This window comes from Pseudonaja textilis, chromosome 8, assembly GCF_049901715.1.
Source record: "Pseudonaja textilis isolate UNSWEBS1 chromosome 8, rPseTex1.2, whole genome shotgun sequence".
Taxonomy (NCBI): domain Eukaryota; kingdom Metazoa; phylum Chordata; class Lepidosauria; order Squamata; family Elapidae; genus Pseudonaja; species Pseudonaja textilis.
In genome coordinates, this window is record NC_141997.1 from 20175864 (window position 1) to 20196016 (window position 20153).

At 37.8% G+C, this 20153-nt stretch overlaps 1 protein-coding gene across 8 annotated transcripts in view; it reads right to left on the minus strand.

Moving 5' to 3' along the window:
* The window catches only part of AFF3 (ALF transcription elongation factor 3), a 229157-nt gene that overhangs the window by 95231 nt on the left and 113773 nt on the right, over positions 1–20153 (minus strand). For all 8 annotated transcript variants that reach the window (XR_015744562.1, XM_087938471.1, XM_087938474.1 and 5 more), the window contains 2 exons: positions 11892–11978; positions 3936–3972 (listed from right to left, as the gene is read on the minus strand). Coding sequence is in view for 7 of the 8 variants with exons in the window: in XM_087938471.1 (XP_087794597.1) it covers positions 3936–3972; positions 11892–11978 (124 nt within the window). In the remaining variant the exon portion in view is untranslated. The remainder of the gene's footprint in view (positions 1–3935; positions 3973–11891; positions 11979–20153) is intronic.

Genomic DNA, 20153 nt, shown 5'->3' on the forward strand with positions numbered 1-20153 from the left:
CATACTAGGAAACAAATAAAACAATATAAATTCTAAAGATACAAGCAACCCAGTTATAGTCATAAGTAGGAAAAGATAGGTACTACAAAGTGTTATTATAATCTAGTAGTAGAGGAATAATAATAATACAGTCTTGGTAAGTAAGTTGACAGTGTTGTGGGAATTAGTTGTTTAGCAGAGTGTTGGCATTCAGGGAAAAACTGTCCTGAAAATGCCCTGTATTATAAAATTGCTGGCTCCTGAAATATTTACCTGGACCCAGTGCTAGGATCTCAGAAAAACCTGGAATCTCAATGTTTATTCTGGGAAACACATGGAGAATATGCATATTTACTACGCCTACCTGATTCCTCCCAAAACAGGCAGAAGCAACAAAGTGTCTCTAGATACTTCTCTGGTGCAGACTGTCTGGTTCATGTACTTAAAAAAATTTTTTTTTAAAAAAGAACTAAAAAGGAAGCAAACCCTATTCTCATATCCATATATCTAGAATAAACAATGCCTTCGGGCACTATAAAGGTCCCAATGGAATGACAGAGATCATCCTGGAGGGCTACTTTGCTCTTAGGTAAATTGATGTTTTGCAATTGGTCTGCCCACTGGGAAAAGTCACTTTGTGAATAGAAAGCAATTGTATAAGTGCATCCAATACAAGCCTGCAAAATTTCAAATGAGGACCTAGCTTTAAAAGGTTGTCTACCCATGTTCTAAACTACATTGCATTAAACATTACTGAGATGTAGCTAGCATATTCCCTTTCTTCCTCTGGTGCCAAGTTCATAGGAGATGCTCACAATCAAGAAAGTTAGATTTTCATTGTCTTATTAACTAGTATTATTGAAATGGAAATTGGACAGCTAGATACATTTACTTTGGCATTCCATTTATCTCTAAGCTTTTTTGAAAAAACAAGTTATTTAATCTTCTTTTTAATTGGCTGTTAAAGTATAGGGAGGTAGCTAGCACCTTCCTGGTAAAGAATAGTATGCAAATATTCTAAATATTACTACTGTACTGTGTTTTGAAAACCAGCATCGTTTTTCTGCAGTTCTGCTACATTGGGATGGCTGAACAGAAATAAGAATCATTTGCTCATTCCTTTAAACTAAACATATTACACCTGAGCCAAAAAGTTAGCTGTAGATTGTGAAATAATAATGTGTATTCTAGCTTCTTTGTATAATTACTTCTTAAAACCATAGTTGCATTTTAAGGTTCAGAATCTGATATTGTAACAAGTGCATTCAAATGAAAATTGAAGTATTTGCAATGTTTTTCATAGACCATATCAGTTAGAAAATAGGTGTCAAACTCAAGGCCCATCGGCCACATTTGGCCTGCGGGGTGCTTAAATCTGGCCCAAGGGGCTGGCCTGAAAATATCAAAGGATGCTGGATTCCTCTGCTGGACAAAATGGGCCATGGGGTCCCCTGGTGTGACCCGTTTTTGGCCAGCAGAGTGCTTCAAGAGGCCATGGAGGCTGAAAACAGGCCGCACAGGGGTCTTGCAAGACCTCTGCATGCCCTGTTTTGGTCAGCAGGGTGCTGCAAGAGGTGTCTGTCCCATCTCCCCCCCTTGATGCCTGCCTCCCCACAGCCGGGCTGTAGAGGGGAATTACAATGCTGATCCAGCCCTCAAAGAAATCCAGTTTGATACTTCCGAGTTAGAACATGAGACTGTAGAAAGGTTGCTCATTTTTGTAAAGGTAAAATTAGCATTATGTTTAAATGTAGTCCATGTTGTGCTATTTCTTTCTTCCCCTAATTTGTTGCAAACTAAAGTTTTTCTCTTTCTTTATATTAATTGTTTAGGTTTCATCAAAGAAAGCTCACATTCCAAAGTAACTCAATTTGGAGGTTTTGCTCAGTTTCTAGACTACTATATATATTAGTACCAGTGCAGTGTTGGAATTCATTTTTTTTTACTACCGGTTCTGTGGGCATGGCTTGGTGGGCGTGGCAGGGGAAGGATACTGTAAAATCTCCAGTCAGGGGTGGTATTTGCCAATTCTCTGAATTACTCAAAATTTCCACTACTGGTTCTCCAGAACTGGTCAGAACCTGCTGAATACCACCTCTGTACCAGTGTCCAACACACATGGCATACTTAATTTTTCCAACAGGTTAATTTATGTATGTAGAACTGAACAGTCACGTGACACTTGAAGTGCTACATAAATGAAAGAGATTACCCCAAAATTAAGAATAGGTAATCCATGCTCAAGTTATGTGCTAGATAGCCTTGTGTATAACTTCCTGTGTCAGAAATACCTTTGCACTCACATATAAGGAGGAGAATCATTTCAAAAATTATTTCATAAATTCTGGGATCAAAAGTTGATAAGTGAAGCAATTTGGAGACCAAATCACAATTTAAAAATTGGTAGAGGTTGTGAGTAATAATAGGTTGAGAAGAGAAGGGGGAAAATCCAAAATCTTTGTAGCAATACACTTTTGCCATTTCTCAGAATCATGTGGTTTTTCTTATTTTTCTTTATCACCACTTGAGATTTTTAGCTAGGTACAAATCTCTTTGTAAGTAAATCATTCATAAAAAGCACCATTCTCCTACTTAGAGTAACTATGCCCCCCCTCTGTTTTTTGTAACTTTGTATTCTTTTTCTTAATAATATCAAATGTTTACTGGCAATTAAACTTCTCTGCACTGCACTGCATTTTGTCAAGTGTTTCTCTTTCCATGATCATTTTTCAGAAATATGGTAAGCTAACCCACAGTAAAACAATTGGTTCTTAACATGTTTATGTATGCTTAGCTTGCTCAGCAGATAACCCAACTCGTATCACAAAATAATTCTTTGCAACAAAGAGCCCATATAGTTTTACAACATCTACATGGACCTAAATTACTGCTGTTTATATGGATATGCCTATGAGAAAATAAGAAAGACAGAATTTATAAACCTTGTGCATTCATGTCAACACAATGAGTTAGATTCCAATGAAAGTTAACCCCACAGAATAAAAGATATCTGTTACTTTCTCTTTTGTGCCTCCATAAAACTTCTATAAAAGTCAGTTATCTTAAACAATATGAAAAAAGCCATGGCTTGGAGTGTGGAAGAATATACAAATTGGATCTTAGGATAGTTCAAATACAATAACCCTTCCATATTACTATTCTCCAGAAGATCCATGATCATCTGCACAAACTATGTGTGGAAGTACTTAATGTACTTCCAGGGCAGAGAGGAAAGCTTCAGTAAACTTTCTCAAATTAATTTATTTTAGAATCCAGTTCTCTATATGTTTGGAAGCTACATATTAAAGAAATATAATATTATTAACATATTTTATTACCCTAACAGTGAATGTCAGCATAGGAAGGCAGATCAGGCTAAGAAACTAATAGCATATGGGTCAAATTATTTTTAATGTAATAGCTATTGTAATAAAATTTTGCAATTCTGAATGTGTTTCCCCTCCTCTTTATATTCATATAAACTAGGAAATGGATTGTCTGAAAAGGGTATCTCAAGTTATTTTCTTGGCCTAGCTCAAGCCTCTCTTATCTGACCACTGCCTTGGTATCTGTTCCCCCTCTTGTCCTTCAAGGTCATTCCCTATGCCCTCATAGAGTGAAGCATAACAGGAAATTTGGAAATGTCATTGCAGGAGAGTAGAAGATATAGTGAATATAAAGAACATATTGTCATTGTTTCACAAAATAATCTACAAATATCTCCTAAAAGCTAGAATATTTATCTCAAACTAAAAGTACATATGTCTAATTTAATTTTTGGAGACCAGAACTACAATTTAGAAGTTGGTAGAAGTTGTATCCAAAGGATTTCCAGTTTTAAAAAACACAATGGACATATTCAAAATGTATCAAACATTATTTTTTCCTTGCCAATTTATCTTATGGTATATTCAACTTCCATCAAATGCAACTGTGAATTTGAAAGTTATTCTTACTTTGATTGCTGTGTCCTGTAGAGACATGTTGGGGGTCCTGAAGAACAAAGACATGGAATTGATAATTAAATACATGGAGTGGTACAGTGACAATAATTTATCTTAACAATATTAAAGTTTGACACACATGATAGAAAGAGTTATTTACTGTACAGAGTATTTGGACTATTCTTTCTTATCCCTAGCAACAAAGAGACTATGTGAATCTCTTTCATGTGCATTCTTAGACAGAATTTCATCCATGCCAGAAACACACAGCAGGGTTTTCCTTCTCTGATCCATTGCTGAAGACAACTGACATATGGGAGAGATCCTCATCTAGGAAGAAAACTCCAAGAATCACTTCCAAAACAATCAAGCACTCCAGCTCTCGCTTTATTGTTTCTCCAAATGACAATATGCAGAGTATATTGTATTTTACCACAAATATTAGAGAGTGTACGAAGTCATACATATAGTAATTACAACCATGGTGGATTATTATATGCCAGAGGAAATTCTTCGAACTGAGCACCATCTGTGGAAAGAACCCAGTTCTCTTACTGGTGAATATCACGTGGCAGAATTTTGGGAATGCTAAATTAGTCACAATTGTACAGGCAAGTGACTGCTGACCGGACAATAGCATTTAGCTTGGATAATGTCAGTAGTTTTAACTGAGCACTGAGCAACACATAAACTCTGCAGGCTATTCTGTAACTTCATAAATTAAGCTGCTGGCTAGTGAGTTAATGTATTTTGGGAAATGCTTGGGGCGCCATGAACGTAAAAATTTTGGGAATCTCTGGCTTACGCTACTCTTTGCAAATGTATGCCTTGGTAATTGATCAATACTCTGACGTAATCTCCACAATAGAAAACATAGAATTTATTCCTTCCTTATTCATTTCCTGTGTTATTCCTTCCTTTTTCAACTTTTAAAACAAGTAAGTCATTATCAATAGATATAGAAGCCACTTAAAATGCATTAAATAAGAGACCACACACATAAACATGCAAAACTGAAGTGTAACAGTTATCAAAATTATACTAAATGAAGTTAACATTAAAATTAATATTTTAATTTCTTATAATTAAAATTAAACTAAAACCAATGACTGATAAAGGCAAAATATATTCCCAGTATAATCACATACAACAGGTCACCAACTTTTTGGACCTCAGGGACCACCCAACTCATAATTTTAAATCCTGTGGACCACTAATATGAATTTTGACTGACAGTCGCTTGCTGTCATTGGTGGGAAAGTTGGTGCCATTTTCCAGAGCTGCAGTAGTCACAGGACTGGCCCTTTGGTCATCCTGGAATGTGGGACTCACTTTTCCACCAACATTAACAAGCCACCCTGGGGCGGATTTCCCTCCCCTGCCGCTGGTCTTACCTTTCAGTTCCAGGTTGCATGGCTCTACTCAAGGTAAGATTTGCGCTTGGCCTAAGGATGGGGACCAGCGGGTGGGTGGGCCGAGTGGGCAGCACAGCCTTGTGTTCCCGCACAGCCTGGATTAATTGCTTTAGGGGTGATTGGGGGGGGGGGACATTTCTCTGCGGACCACCAAAAATTTTTCACAAATGACCAGTGGTCCGCGGCCCACTAGTTGGCGACCACTGATGTATAATATTGTATCACTATAATTGCAGTCTCTCACCTGTCACCTCACACTACACCATGTTTTGGGGACCCTCTTGGAACCAATTGTCATGGATGAATAGTAGTGTCAGCATTAATGTTCCTCTATATTCCTACATGGTGATCACATGCTAGTGTAGCACCTGTGCATGAGGAAAGGCAGGATGATGGTGGAGAGAACAAAGACTGGCAGAAATAGCCTAGCAGGATTTGGGGTCCAGCAACATAGTTTTAGAGCCATTGCCAGGTGCATGTCAGCACACCAGGAACAACAGCTTAAGTACAGCATTGCCAGAACCTGAATCCCAACAGATAGAATCTGTTCTACCCAGAGCAGGCGTAGCATGCAAATCCCGATAATCCAACAACGACGAGAAATTATGCCATACTGGATACTGTTTTGATATTTTTATGAAACATCTCCATCATCTTGGCAGTCATTGCTAAGTCTTTCAAGTATGTTAGCTCAAATTTGCTTTGAATAATTCAATGCAATAATGGAACTTTTAAAGATGTACAAAGAAACCTGAAATGATTTGTATTTGCAAATGCCTTGTTCATTCTGAGAATGCATTATTGTATATTATTTATGGTTTCCTGATCTTCAGTGTCTGCCTTCAATATGTGGAAATGGCGCCCTAGATAAATATAAACACTATAAAATATCATTATCAAAAGCCATTTTTTGTTTCACTGTAATAATTCAAACAAAGCAAACTCAACAATAAAGCTAATTAACATAAATATGTGCAGTTTTAACAGTGAATAAGGATTAACAACTTTCTAAATGGCATATAACCAAAATTATGAGCAATTTCAAGTAAACTTGTCATTTTTGGTTGGCTGAGTCACAGAATGAAGATGATAAATTAAAATCAACTTTCTCTTCCCTCCAAGCAAGATACATTTAACTCGTTTATAGTTAATAGTCCGATCCATCAGTGGATCTAAAAAACCAATAAGAATTCTGTTTTTAATTTATCACAGTTAGTCGTTGTTTACTGTAGTTTACATTTCACAGATAGGACAATAAGGCTGAGATATGGTGACTTACTGAGGCCACCTACTCAGTCTACATGCAAGGAGACATTTGAACTCCTTTTACAAAAATAAATTGTCAGTTTTCCAAAAATACAAATAGTTTGTGGGTTTTCTTGCAAGTGAACACTGGATGTTATTGAATTGGCAATCACTGAAACATTTCTAGCTTTTTCACTTCTGGTCATTTCAACATGGGTTAGCAGTAACCCCATCTATTTAGATTCTTTTTACAGCATCTAATAAAACTCCAACATTTTTAACAACAAATGTTAATTCTGAACTGAATTCTATGGCATGTAAACCAATTTAAGTGTTTCTATAGTCAATTATTTCCATTTATATTACTTTATGCTCAGTACAATTGTTAGGAGCCCTTTCCCATATATTTTAGTAGTTAGTGCCCTCTTCTATCCATTTCATGGTTTCTGTTTTATCTGTATCTGTCTTAACCATAGATGTTTATCTAGATGCTTAAATACCTAGATTTCCCTCTAAAAGAACACAGATTGAAATATGTAACAGGTATATAAGGCTTTGAATTTTTCTCATCCAACATAATTTACTAAGATGTATTACTTGCATGGAAGACTGTAAACTAGGTTGATATTTATTAATTCATTGTTAATTACATATAAAAATAAATTACATATGATTTTTTAAATGGTTTTATTGTAAATCAAAAACAAAATACAACAAACTGGGAAGTACTTATATTTAAAATTTCTAAGAGAAATTTTAAAAATTCAAAGAGCTATTTTTCCTAAAGATGGAATCTTTTTCTCATTTCCTTCCAATCTCAGTTGTTAAAAATCACCAGTACAACTTCATCCATTTTATATCTTCCTGTTGCTGACTTCATTTATTACATGTAATTTCCAGCCACCAAAAAAGTGCCCATTCTTACATAAAAATGCACCCCAGAGCACCCCTCAAAGCAATTAATCCAGGCTGCGCCAGAACAAGGCTGCGCTGCCCACATAGCCTGAGGGAACACAAGGCTTGTGTCGCTTGTATTACGAACAACATGAGGTAGTGAGGGGAGGGGGAAAGGGCAGAGGGGGGAACTTGCCCCACTTGCCCCACATGCATTGCCTGGCCACCAGGCTGCTTCTTCCTGCTTCCTTCTTCTTCTGCTTTTGGCTGCACTCAAGGAAAGCAGCAAAAGTCTTTCTCTCCCCTAAACTCCACCAGGAGAGGAAGAAAGACTTCTGCTGCTTTCCTTGCATGAAGCCAAAAGTTTCTCTCTCTCTCCTCTCTCTCTCTCTTTTTCTCTCTCTCTCTCTGTCCCCCTGAAAACGATTGTAAATCCAATGTAGGAAAATTATTCAAGTTACTTTTCTGGTTTGTTATTTGGGTGTTCCTTTTAATTATTAAGACATTAATTATTAGTATATATGGTTATATATGGTTTCATTTGTACATCCAGCTTATCATATTTTTCCGGTTGATTCCAAAAGCTTGTCATTTTTAAATCCACATTCAAATAAATTTCAGTTTTGTCTGATAGAACTTGTTCATCTTCCATAATATTGTTTACACAAAGTCTATCTGTTTAGAGTCCTGTGCTATCTACATACATTTTTAAAGTAATTCAGCAGAATAAGAAATGAAGACTGAGCTAGGAGATTAAATCAGCTGTACAAACGGCATATCCAGGAAACAATTAATTTGCTAGCTGGACTTTTGTTTTAAACATATACAATATGATGAAAATGAATTCTACATGTAGCTATTTATTTTTTATGTCCTTTCTTACTGTACATCAAATCAATTTGCCTACAGATTAGGAAAGGCTTTAGTACTTTTGTATTAGGCTTTTGCTTACTAATATAATGTAAATTTTAAGCAGACACTAACAACTAAATAAAATACAGATGGAGCAGTACTTCAGTATGCTTGAAGGATAGATCAATGTATGTTTAAACACAAATTTAGAAAGCTAATTAATTAGATGTGATTAGTTCTTCAAATCACAAATGAACAGAGGTAAATATGTTGAAATTCTTGTAAAGTGGAGCTGTCAAAGGATGAAAGCAGTATACGTGTGTGACTAAATTGATTATAAATCTTATACAGGTGAAACTCGAAAAATTAGAATATCGTGCAAAAGTTCATTTATTTCAGTAATGCAACTTAAAAGGTGAAACTAATATATGAGATAGGCAGTAATTTCTGCAAAAGGGGCCCAAACCAAGTACTGAGTACATATGCATGCTTATACTTTTCAGAGGTCCGATATTGTTCTATGTACAATCCTTGTTTTATTGATTGCGTGCAATATTCTAATTTTCTGAGATTGTGGATTTGGGGTTTTCATGAGCTGTAAGCCATAATCATCACAATTATGACAAATCACGGCTTGCTTTGCATGTAATGAGTCTACCTCATATATTAGTTTCAACTTTTAAGTTGCATTACTGGAATAAATGAACTTTTGCACGATATTCTAATTTTTCAAGTTTCACCTGTAGGTAAGCATCTGCTTGAAAGGGCTGAGACTGGCAAGATAGGTACCAGTGTTTCTCAGCAGACAGAATAATTTTGAAAATATACCTTACTTATCAAGACTATCAAGATACTGTCTATATCCGGAATGGGCCAACTCGCCATAGCCAACTCACTGCAGGACAACTCACCATGGCCAGCTTCCATGGGAAAACTCACTGAGGGACAATTTAACAATTCTATTTAATTATTTAAAATAAATTAAAAAATATTTAATTTTTTTCCTTCACATTTCATTTTGTCCCTCCTTTTGCACCCTTTCTTCAATTATTCTATTTTATTATTTCTTTGATATTTGTGTAACTCTTGTCCTGCAGCGAGTTGTCCTGTGGCAACTTGGCGAGTTTTCCTGCACTGAGTTGACTGTGGCAAGTTGGCTATGGCAAATTGTATAGACCTGTCGATGTCTCCCTATAGACATCCATAAAAAATCTTACCTTTGTGCTGCAAGCAATGATCAGCTGCTGTATTTAAAACTTCATTCATGACAGTAATTTTTATTTAGACGGGTTATATCTGAGAGCCTTCTATCAAAAACTCTTGTATGAAGCTGAGCACTGGCTACCCTTTTTATGATCTATTTCTTTCTCTCCCTCCCTCCCTCCCTCCCTCACCTCACCCACTCTCCAATCCAGTAATATATCAATCAGACAAGTCCAGTGTAACATGGAGACCTCCACTTTGCTTTATGATTGCATGATTAACAGGTATGACGGAGCAGACCTGCATTTTTTGACCCCCGCAACTAACCAAAATTTATTCAAATCTAACACTGGAATAAAAAGCACTCCAAAGAAATGTATAATCATCCAGAAATCCCAGAGATCCTCCTTACACATTAAAATCACTGACATAAAAAGTATGTGTGAATTCTTATTTACCCACTGCAAGCAGGCATATTAAAACAATAAAGACTAGCACTGCAGTCCTCCAAAAGCAGTATCTAAGATCTTGAATTGCCACAATCGCAACAAATAATGTACACTTTCAATACCATATAACAACAACAGCAATTACGAAAGCAAAGACAACCTGCAGAAATCATTATTTTAGGGCAGGAGTCTCAAACTTTTGTCATCATGGCTGCATCACACGACGTATTGAGATTTCCCCCCCTTCGCTAAACTGGGCATGGGCTTTACTTTTCTCTACACTGAATTTCATTTGTTAGATACGCCCCAGTGTTCTAGTCTGTCAAGATCCATCTGGATCTTGAGCCTATCTTCTTGGGTGTTAGCTATTCCTGCCATCTTAGTATCATCTGCAAATTTGGTAAATTCCACTTCTATTCCCTCATCTAAGTCATTAATGAAGATATAGAAGAGTACTGGGCCTAAGACAGAACCTTCTGGCACCCCACTGCTTACTTCCCTCCATGCAGACTTAGACCCTACTCACTGAGTATGGTTTGTCAGCCAGTTGCGAGTCCATCTATTGTTGGTGCTATCTATTCCACTTTTTTCTAGCTTACTAAGAAGGAATTTGTGGACTACTTTGTCGAATGCCTTGCTGGAATCTAAATATATTATGTCTACAGTATTTCACTGGTCTACTAATTTAGTCACTATGTTGAAGAATGAAATAAGATTGGTTTGGCATGATCTGCTTTTAACAACCCATGCTGACTGCTAGTTATTATTTTACTTGTTTCTAGATGTTGGCAGATCTGTTTTTTTATTATCCTTTCCAGTATCTTCCTGGATATTGATGTTAGGCTGATTGGTCTACAGTTTCCTGGGTCTGTTTTTTTTTTCCTTTTTTGAAGATGGGAACCACATCAGCTCTTTTCCTGTCCTCTAGTAGTTCCCCATTGCTCCAGGATTTTTGAAAGATATGGTGCAATGGTTCTGAGATGACCTCTGCCAGCTCTTTTAAAACTCTGGGATGTAATCCATCAGGCCCTGGTGATTTGAGTTCATCAAGATTAGACAGGTGTTGTCTTACTTTTTTTTTTTTGCTATTCCTTCTAATAAAAAAAGTTTTTACCTACATTTCTTTTCTTTATTCTTTCATGCAGTTTCAATAATTTTTCTGAAGAGAATTATCTCCAATTTGTGCTTTTTACATAAAGAACAGAGAGGTAAAAACCTCTATTTTTAGAATACCTGAAATACTGTATATACTTTTAAAAAGAGAAGTATTTCTTATCTTTGTTCCTATTTATACCTCTATCTTCATCTATCTAAATATAAAAATGCCTCATTGACCCAGAAGTCTTGGAAGCTAAGACTGGAGAAGAAACATTAGAGATTTCCAGAGCTGCCAGCTGGAAAGCAAAATACAGTATATCCTGGAAGGAGCTGGTTCCAGGAAAAGCTCATTAATAAAATTGTGAGCAACCAAGTTCCTATTCACAACATGTAAGAATTTTCAGAAAGGTGGAGTTCTTCTCGTATGTGAGCTTGGTTGCTTGCAGATGTTTCATAAGCAACATACATTCTCTTTTATTGGATTTTCAGAACTATCTGTTCTTTCTGCTATTTATTTCTTATCTACAAACTGTGCAGAGTTTTACTAGAGAAAAAAATGGATCCTAGAACAAGTCTCATCAACGCTATCACATATATCATGGCAAAGTCCATAAAAAAACTCTGATTATATATTTTATTTCCTTGCTTTCACAAACCATTTGTTTATATTCACATTCAAATGCAAAATATAGCCATTAAACAGGGAAAAGTGTTTTTATTTAAACACTTTTGACAAAACTGCCTTTCCAAAAATTATAGCAAAGCGCTTCTTCAGAATAGAGGAAAATGATGATGGGACTAAAGCAAATTACCTTGTTTGTGAACAGAAACTTGTTTTGTTCCACTTTGCCAGGTGTGTGGATAGCAGAAAGTGGTGGAGGCCAAGTGTGGGTCATTTCCTTAGAAAAAAATGAGAGAAATTTCAAAAATACGATATTATAAGGTATTAACATATTTTAACTTGAAATTCTAAATTCTAAAACAAAGGATTTTGTGGCAGTTCTGTTGTCAGCACATTCATTTTTTTAATAACAAAAATCCCAGCTATAGCAACATGTGTGGGAAAAAATGATTCCACTCATTTCGCATTATCTCACCTTCTGTTAGCCCTCTCAGGTAAACCAGACAGAAAACACAACTAGCTGAGGTAAATTTATTTTATTGTAGCGGATTCTTGCAAGTCGCAAAGTACAAACCAATATTTATAATTTTAACAAAAGCATAAGTTTTCAGCCAGCCTTTTAATTAACAGTTGATCTGTTAATTGAATTGAATCGATTTTTTTGATTATTTTCATATATTTTGGGTATATTCTTGTTCTGGTTTGCATTTTGAATTCTTTGAACTGTTGTAAGCTGTCCTGATTATCAAGTGATAGATAGACTGAGTATAAATATAATAAATAGATAAAGTGCCTTTTGCAGCAGCTAGTCATTTGAGCCATTGTTCGTTTGTTTTTCCCTAACTTCTATTATTAATAAATATTATACAGTGACTCAGTTCATAGGTAATGACAAAACAGTAATGTTATATAGTCCTTGACTTACAGCAGTTCATTTAGTGACCGTTCAAAGTTACAACAGCACTGAAAAAAATGACTTATGACCCTTTTTCATACTTAAAACCTTTGTAGCATCCCCATATGATCAAAATTCATATGCTTCACAACTGGCTCAAATTTATGATAGTTGCTGTGGTCCCCTTTTGCAACCCTTTGATGAGCAAAATCAATTGGGAAGCCAGATTCCCTTAACAAACTGGGTTATTAACTCATCAACTGCAGGGATTCACTTAACAACTATGACAAGAATGGTCATAAAATGGGGCAAAACTCACTTAACAAATGTCTCACTTAACATCAGAAATTATGTCATCATAAATCAAGGACTACCTGTTCATCACACTTAATCCTTCTTTCATAGTTTTATTTTCCACTAAAATGCAATCTTTTATTTTATTGGATGCCACAAAAATTACACAGTGCCTACAATGAGGATGCTTTGCAGTGAATGTTAGAATGATGCAGTAAAGAGTATGGCTCCGAAAATTAATGCCTGAAAATCAAGGTAGATGTGTTTCATAGGGATAATAGACTGAAATCTACAAATTATACATAAATGATAAAATACCAGAGAAAGTAGACAATTTTTATATAGTGCTTTTTCCTCCAGGAACTCAACACAGACAGAGAGTTATTGGCTCAGTTATCCAGGTTGCAGGGTCAGGTTAGACTTAAACACGGGTCTCTCTGATCCTAATCCAATATAATAATGACTTGTAATGTATTTTTGCAGAATGTTTATTGAAGATGAAAAATTGAAACATTTTAAGACATGCAAATTCTGATAGAAAGCTAGTGCGATTAGGTGATCTGGTAAGGAAAGCATCTGCTTCCCCCCGCCCCCAAAAAAAAAAAAAATTGCAAAAATAGCTGTGTATAAGAGTGTACTTCAGTCCTTTTGTTATATGGAAGTGAGAGTGGAAGGGAATGGAATGGAAATGTGATACTTAAATATTACAAGAAAAGATAGGATCAGTAATAAATGGATGCTGAATTTATGTGGATTGAATACAAAATAAATGAATGAGGATTGAATCACAAAACAAATATATGATGGAAGAATGAATGATGGAAAACCAAAAAAAGTTATTTGTGAATGGATGGATGACATTGATGAGAGTCTCAGAAAAAGTGCAGTGAGAAATTTAAAGAACAAAAGCAATGTATGATGTACTTTATGGACATAGTGGAAGCAAGGATAATTCACAAGACCAGAAAGCCCCAGAAAGTATAATAAATGGTGTTACTGTAAATGGTTTTAACTATAGTTCTTTTAGTTTTCTGTTGTTATGCCTTTAATTTATTTGGCTTAGAATTTATTGCTCATTTTCTATGCTGTGCATAATGTTCTTTACCCTGAAGGGAAATTATGTGGTGACTGTGTATGTATCTAATAAACAGAAGTTGGTATTCTGCTTCTAAATATTTTGTCAGATTGTTGAAGGTATTTGGCTAGTCATTTGCAAGATGACTAAGTTTCAACTCAGCATCAGTTTAGGAGTTACAGCAGGTGCTTAAACAAAAGCAATGGGCTGTGTAATAAAACAATTGTCTGCAAAGTGGCCTGGCACAGACAAGCTGAGATGATGTGATTACTGTATTCAGTGTGCAGTATTACTCTGCTTAAACTACCTTTTCCCAAAGAATTGTGGATTCTTACTCTTCAATTGCCAATAAGAAAAGCACAGTTTGTTTTAATTTATTAACTGACAAATACAAGAGGAAAATGAATATGAATGGCTTTCTCCCTTGGCTAGGAAACAGATGAGTTAGAGTTGAACGTGACCAGACAGGGGAAATCTTTACTTTTTTATTGATAACAAAGCCAAGACATGAGGTATAATCTATGAGAAGAATATCGAAACAGCAGGGAAGAAGAATGTATAATTCAGAAGTGTGATTGGATAATGTGTCATAAATTACAGCAATTGCAATAGGATGAACTTGCTTCTTTTATAAAATATGTCAGAGAGAGGCTGACCAAGACAGGGGGAGGAGTCAAATGGAGAATTAGTCTGATCTCCCCCCCACCTTTGAATACCGTTGAACTGGTCTTATCCAGGTGCAAACCACTAGTTTGAGAAGATTCCTGTATAGAATTCTTGAGCAATAAAATAGTTAATTGAACTCTTCAGGTGTTGATATAATTATCTGTGCTTACAAATTAGACCTCTGGAAAGGGGCCCAATTGTAGTAAACTCCCCAAAGTAGAATAACACGATAGTATAAATATGAGAAAACTTTTCAAAAACTGGAGCATTACAATGTATTGATTCACTAAAACTTCTCAAAACAAATAAAGCTACTATAAATTGTCAGACTGGATGGGAACTGAATACCATGTCTCCTTGCTGAACACAGATCGTGGGTATACTCTTGATATCCTATAAGTTTCAATCTCTTAGTGAACAAATGTTCCCTGAAGATCAGAATGACTGAGCTGGAGGAACAGGGAGATAAATACATACTAGATTAACTAAGTATAACTTTACAAAGTACTGGAAAATTAAATTAAGCAGCAACAGCTCCCATGATGTTAGCTCTAAAGATATTGCAGAAATGAGGAATTTGGGACAGAATAATACAGCTCCATGGGTAAAAATTCTTCACTAGGAAATTATATCATTAAAATATTGCCCAGTGTGGATGGGGACAGACACAGTAGGCAGTACTGTGACAGTACTAGATAACATCATAAGAAAACGTAGGGCTTTTGTTAGTGCAGGCAGAGTTGACATTAAAAATGGTGTACAAACTAAATGAGAAGAGGGATGTTGACCTGAGGGATATTTCTTTTTATTTATACAGGTGAAACTCAAAAAATTAGAATATCATGCAAAAGTTCATTTATTTCAGGAATTCAACGTAAAAGGTGAACCTAATACATGAGATAGACTCATTACAGGCAAAGCAAGATAGTTCAAGCCGTGATTTGTCATAATTGTGAAGATTATGGCTTACAGCTCATGAAAACCCCGAATCCACAATCTCAGAAAATTAGAATATTACATGCAATCAATAAAACAAGGATTGTACATAGAACAATATCAGACCTCTGAAAAGTATAAGTATGCATATGTACTCAGTACTTGGTTTGGGCCCTTTTGCAGAAATTACTGCCTCAATGCAGCGTGGCATGGAAGCTATCAGCCTGTGGCACTGCTGAAGTATTATGGAAGACCAGGATGCTTCAATAGCAGCCTTCAGCTCTTTTGCATTGTTCAGTCTCATATCTCTCATCTTTCTCTTGGCAATGCCCCATAGATTCTCTATGGGGTTCAGGTCAGGCGAGTTTGCTGGCCAATCAAGCACAGTAATCCCATGGTCATTGAGCCTGGTTTTGGTGCTTTTGGCAGTGTGGGCAGGTTCCAAGTCCTGCTGGAAAATGAAGTCAGCATCCCCATAAAGCTTGTCTGCAGAAGGAAGCATGAAGTGCTCCAAAATCTACCCAAATCTCCTGGTAGATGGCTGCATTGACCCTGGACTTAATGAAGCACAGTGGACCAACACCAGCAGATGACATGGCTCCCCAAATCAACACAGACTGTGGAAACTTCACACTGGACTTCAAGCATCTTGCAGTGTGTGCCTCTCCATTCTTCCTCCAGACTCTGGGTCCTTGGTTTCCAAATGAGATGCAAAAGTTGCTCTCATCAGAAAAGAGGACTTTGGCACTGAGCAACAGACCAGTTCTTTTTTTCTTTAGCCCAGGTAAGACGCTTCTGATGTTGTTTGTTGTTCAGGAGCGGCTTGACAAGAAGAATACGACATTTGAAGCCCATGTCCAGGATCCGTCTGTGTGTGGTGGCTCTTGATGCACTGACTCCAGCCTCAGTCCACTCCTTGTGAAAGTCCCCAACCCTTTTGAATGACCTTTTCCTGACAATCCTCTCCAGGCTGCAGTCATCCCTGCTGCTTGTGCACCTTTTTCTTCCACAATTTTCCCTTCCACATAACTTTCTGTTGCATTGCAGGAAAGGAGACTTGAGGCCCAGTTGACCTTTTTCTTGCTTTATTTCTTTCTAGAATCTGAACATGGAGAAACCGCGGCAGCCTTTTTTATAGCTGGCTGCTTGCGGCTCGTAGCCAATGACAGCTCCTCAAATCTCCCGCCACCAAGGACCAACCCATCATAGGTGAGCATGCAAATACATAACACCCCTCCCCATGTGGTCCAGTCTAACCAATCCAGGCCCCGCCTATATTACGTAGTCAACGTAGGTAGGTGGGGCTCTTACGGTTTTGACTGGACCTGCGCAACTCAGTCGTGAGTTCGCCTCTGACCTGTTCGGATGGGGTTGCTGTTTCTCCCGTCCTCTTCTGTGGAACCTCCTGGAAGGTAGAGTCGGCCATGCCACTCCTGCCAGGCCTTTCCTGGCTGGTTGAGTCGGCTCAGCTGCTCCCGCCAGGTGTGACTTCCTGATGGTTCTTCGAAGCCTGCTCCCTTCTCTTTTTTTACTTTAAGTCCCGTCTCTTTAAACTTTTTAAAGACCTCCCTTAGGCGGTCTTCCAGTTGTTTTTTGTCCTTGCTGATACTAATACATCGTCAAAGTATGGTACCACCCCCTTTAGTCCTTGCAATAGGCTTTCCATTAGACTCTGGAATACCCCTGCGGCCAAGCTAACACCGAATTGAAGTCTGTTGCATTTGAATGTCCCCCTGTGTGTCACAATTGTTTGTGCTTCCACTGTTTCTGGGTCAACTGGTAATTGTTGGTACGCTTGCACAAGGTCCAATTTTGCGAAGATTTTACCTCCCCGTATAGAATGTAATAGGTGCTGTACCACCGGAACTGGGTATGCGCTTTGCTGTAGAGAGTGGTTAAGGGTTGCTTTGTAGTCTCCGCTGATACGTATTGACCCATCTGGTTTAATGGGGTAACAATTGGGGTTTCCCACCTTGCGTGGTCTAAGACCCCCTGTGTGATAAGTTTATCTAATTGTTCATCAATTTTTGGTTTTAACGCGAAAGGGACTCATCTCGCCTTTAGTCTTATAGGGGCTAAAATTTGATTTAAATTAAATGAGATAGGGGACCCCCAGTTCTTGCCCACTTCTCCATTGAAGACGTCCTGGAATTCTTTCATCAGGTCCTCTTCCCAGTCTGCCTCAGTAATGCTGCTGTTTATTCCGGTTACTTCGATTCCTAATGGTGCAAACCATTCAAGTCCCAATAGGCTGGGTCGATCCCGGTCGACTATTGTTAATGGGAAGACTTTAGTGTGTTTTTTGAATTGAATTTTGAAGTGTCTGGTACCTACTACAGGAATTCTGTTTCCCTGGTAGTCCTTTAGTGTGACCTTTTGTACTTCGAGTTCTCTCATTTATACCAGGTATTAGTCCTTTTAGGGTATTCCATGATACCATTGATAAATATGAGCCTGAGTCCACCTCTATCTTGCATGGCTGGCCTTCTATGGTGACTTGTACATGTACCTTTTTCGCATTGGTTGAGTTTGAGTGCCCAATGGTTATTATTTGATGTGTTTCCTCTTTTCTGTTTGCTTCTTTTCCTCGCCTGTTTCTGTTCTCTTTACTCCAACGGCTCCCTATTTGCCTTTCCATCTCTCGGGTGGGGGGGGGTGTTCCATCTTTGTCTAGGGCCATAGTTATTTCTTGTTTGGCATGCCCTAGCTATGTGTCCCCACTGTTCACAATATCTGCAAATAGCATCGAAGAAACGGCATTCAGAACGTGGATGGTTTCCCCCACACCCGGCACAACGAAATTCTGACCTTCTTTCATTTCACTCCCTTCTACCTTTTCTGACTGGAGTTCACTTACCTCTTCTTCTTCCTCTTCCTCTTCTTCTTCCTCTTCCTCTTCCGATAGGAATTGATGTCCTCGTGGTGTGTTCTGGTGGTGAGTTTTTGAGTTTCCTCTGGTGTCTTATTGTGCGTTTGATCAGTGGCTTTTTTGGTTTCCTTTGGTATTTTATTCATTTGTTGCATTGTGGCTGCCGATTTCTGTGTGGCTTCAGCTGCGGTGGCTTCTTCTATCACCTCTTTCAGTGTTATCTTAGGTCTTGTTAGTAACCGACCCTGTAGTGTACGGTCTTTTAATCTGAGGACCAGGCAGTCCCTCATGGCCTCATCCATGTTTAGAAATTTGCACACTCTGCCAATGTCTCTTAGGGCTGCAACAAAATCTCTAATACTCTCGTCTTCCTTTTAATCACGCAGATAAAACTCGTGTCTTTTGATGAGGCATGAAACAGTTGGTGTGTAGTGGGCTTGCAGTAATTTATCTAGGTCCATCCATGCCATCATCTTTACATCGGTGGGTGCCGCTAATGCCTTTGCCATTTTGAATACTGTGGGACCGCAATGGGTGAGGAAAACAGCTCTCTTTCTATTCTCAGATATTTTGTGGAGGTCACTCCCTTCTAGGAACATGAGGAATCGGTCGATGTATGATTCCCAGTCCTTGGTTGTCGGGTTGAATGGTGCGGGTGGCGAGTTGTTCCCGGCCATTTTGTCTCACTCGGTCCTCATTGCCATGTGCTCAACTGGGCTCCTTTGTCTCAGTATCCCACCTTCGTTCCCAGTGTTGCGTCGCGGGAAAGGAGACTCGAGACCCAGTTGACCTTTTTCTTGCTTTCTTTCTTTCTAGAATCTGAACATGGAGAAACCACAGCAGCCCTTTTTATAGCCGGCTGCTCGCGGCTCATGGCTCCTCAAATCTCCTGCCGCCATGGACCAACCCATCATAGGTAAGTATGCAAATATATAACACTTTCTATTAATGTGCTTTGATACAGCACTTTGGGAACATCAAACTTCTTTTGCAATTACCTTTTGAGGGTTTCCCTCCATATGGAGGGAGTCAATGATGGTTTTCTGCACAACTGTCAGGTCAGCAGTTTTTCCCATGATTGTGCTTCCTAATGAACCAGACTGAGAGACCATTTAAAGGCTCAGGAACCCTTTGCAGGTGTTATGGCTTAATTAGCTGATTAGAGTGGGACACTTTGAGACTAGAATATTGAACCTTTTCACAATATTCTAATTTTCTGAGATTGTGGATTTGGGGTTTTCATGAGCTGTAAACCATACTCATCAAAATTATGACACATCACAGCTTGAACTATCTTGCTTTGCATTTAATGAGTCTATCTCATATATTAGGTTCACCTTTTATGTTGCATTCCTGAAATAAATGAACTTTTGCATGATATTCTAATTTTTCGAGTTTCACCTGTACAGTCTACCAGTTTCAGATGTGGGGCAGCAAGAAAGGGACAGAAGTCATATTCATTCATTCATTCATTCATTCACAATTCCTCCTCCTCCATTAAGGTTCAAAGACAAAGAAAATACACTGTCTAAATTCATAAAACTTCATGTATTGCTGCTGCGCTGCCTGCAGATTGCAATACATGAATGAGGGAATATGGAGAGGGACTCCCCTGTATGGTCTCATCAAGCAGGCACAAGGAGATTTTACAGATATACAAGTCCTGAAGACTTTAAAGGTGACAGTTTCTTGAATAGCACCTGGAAGCCAGCCAGTA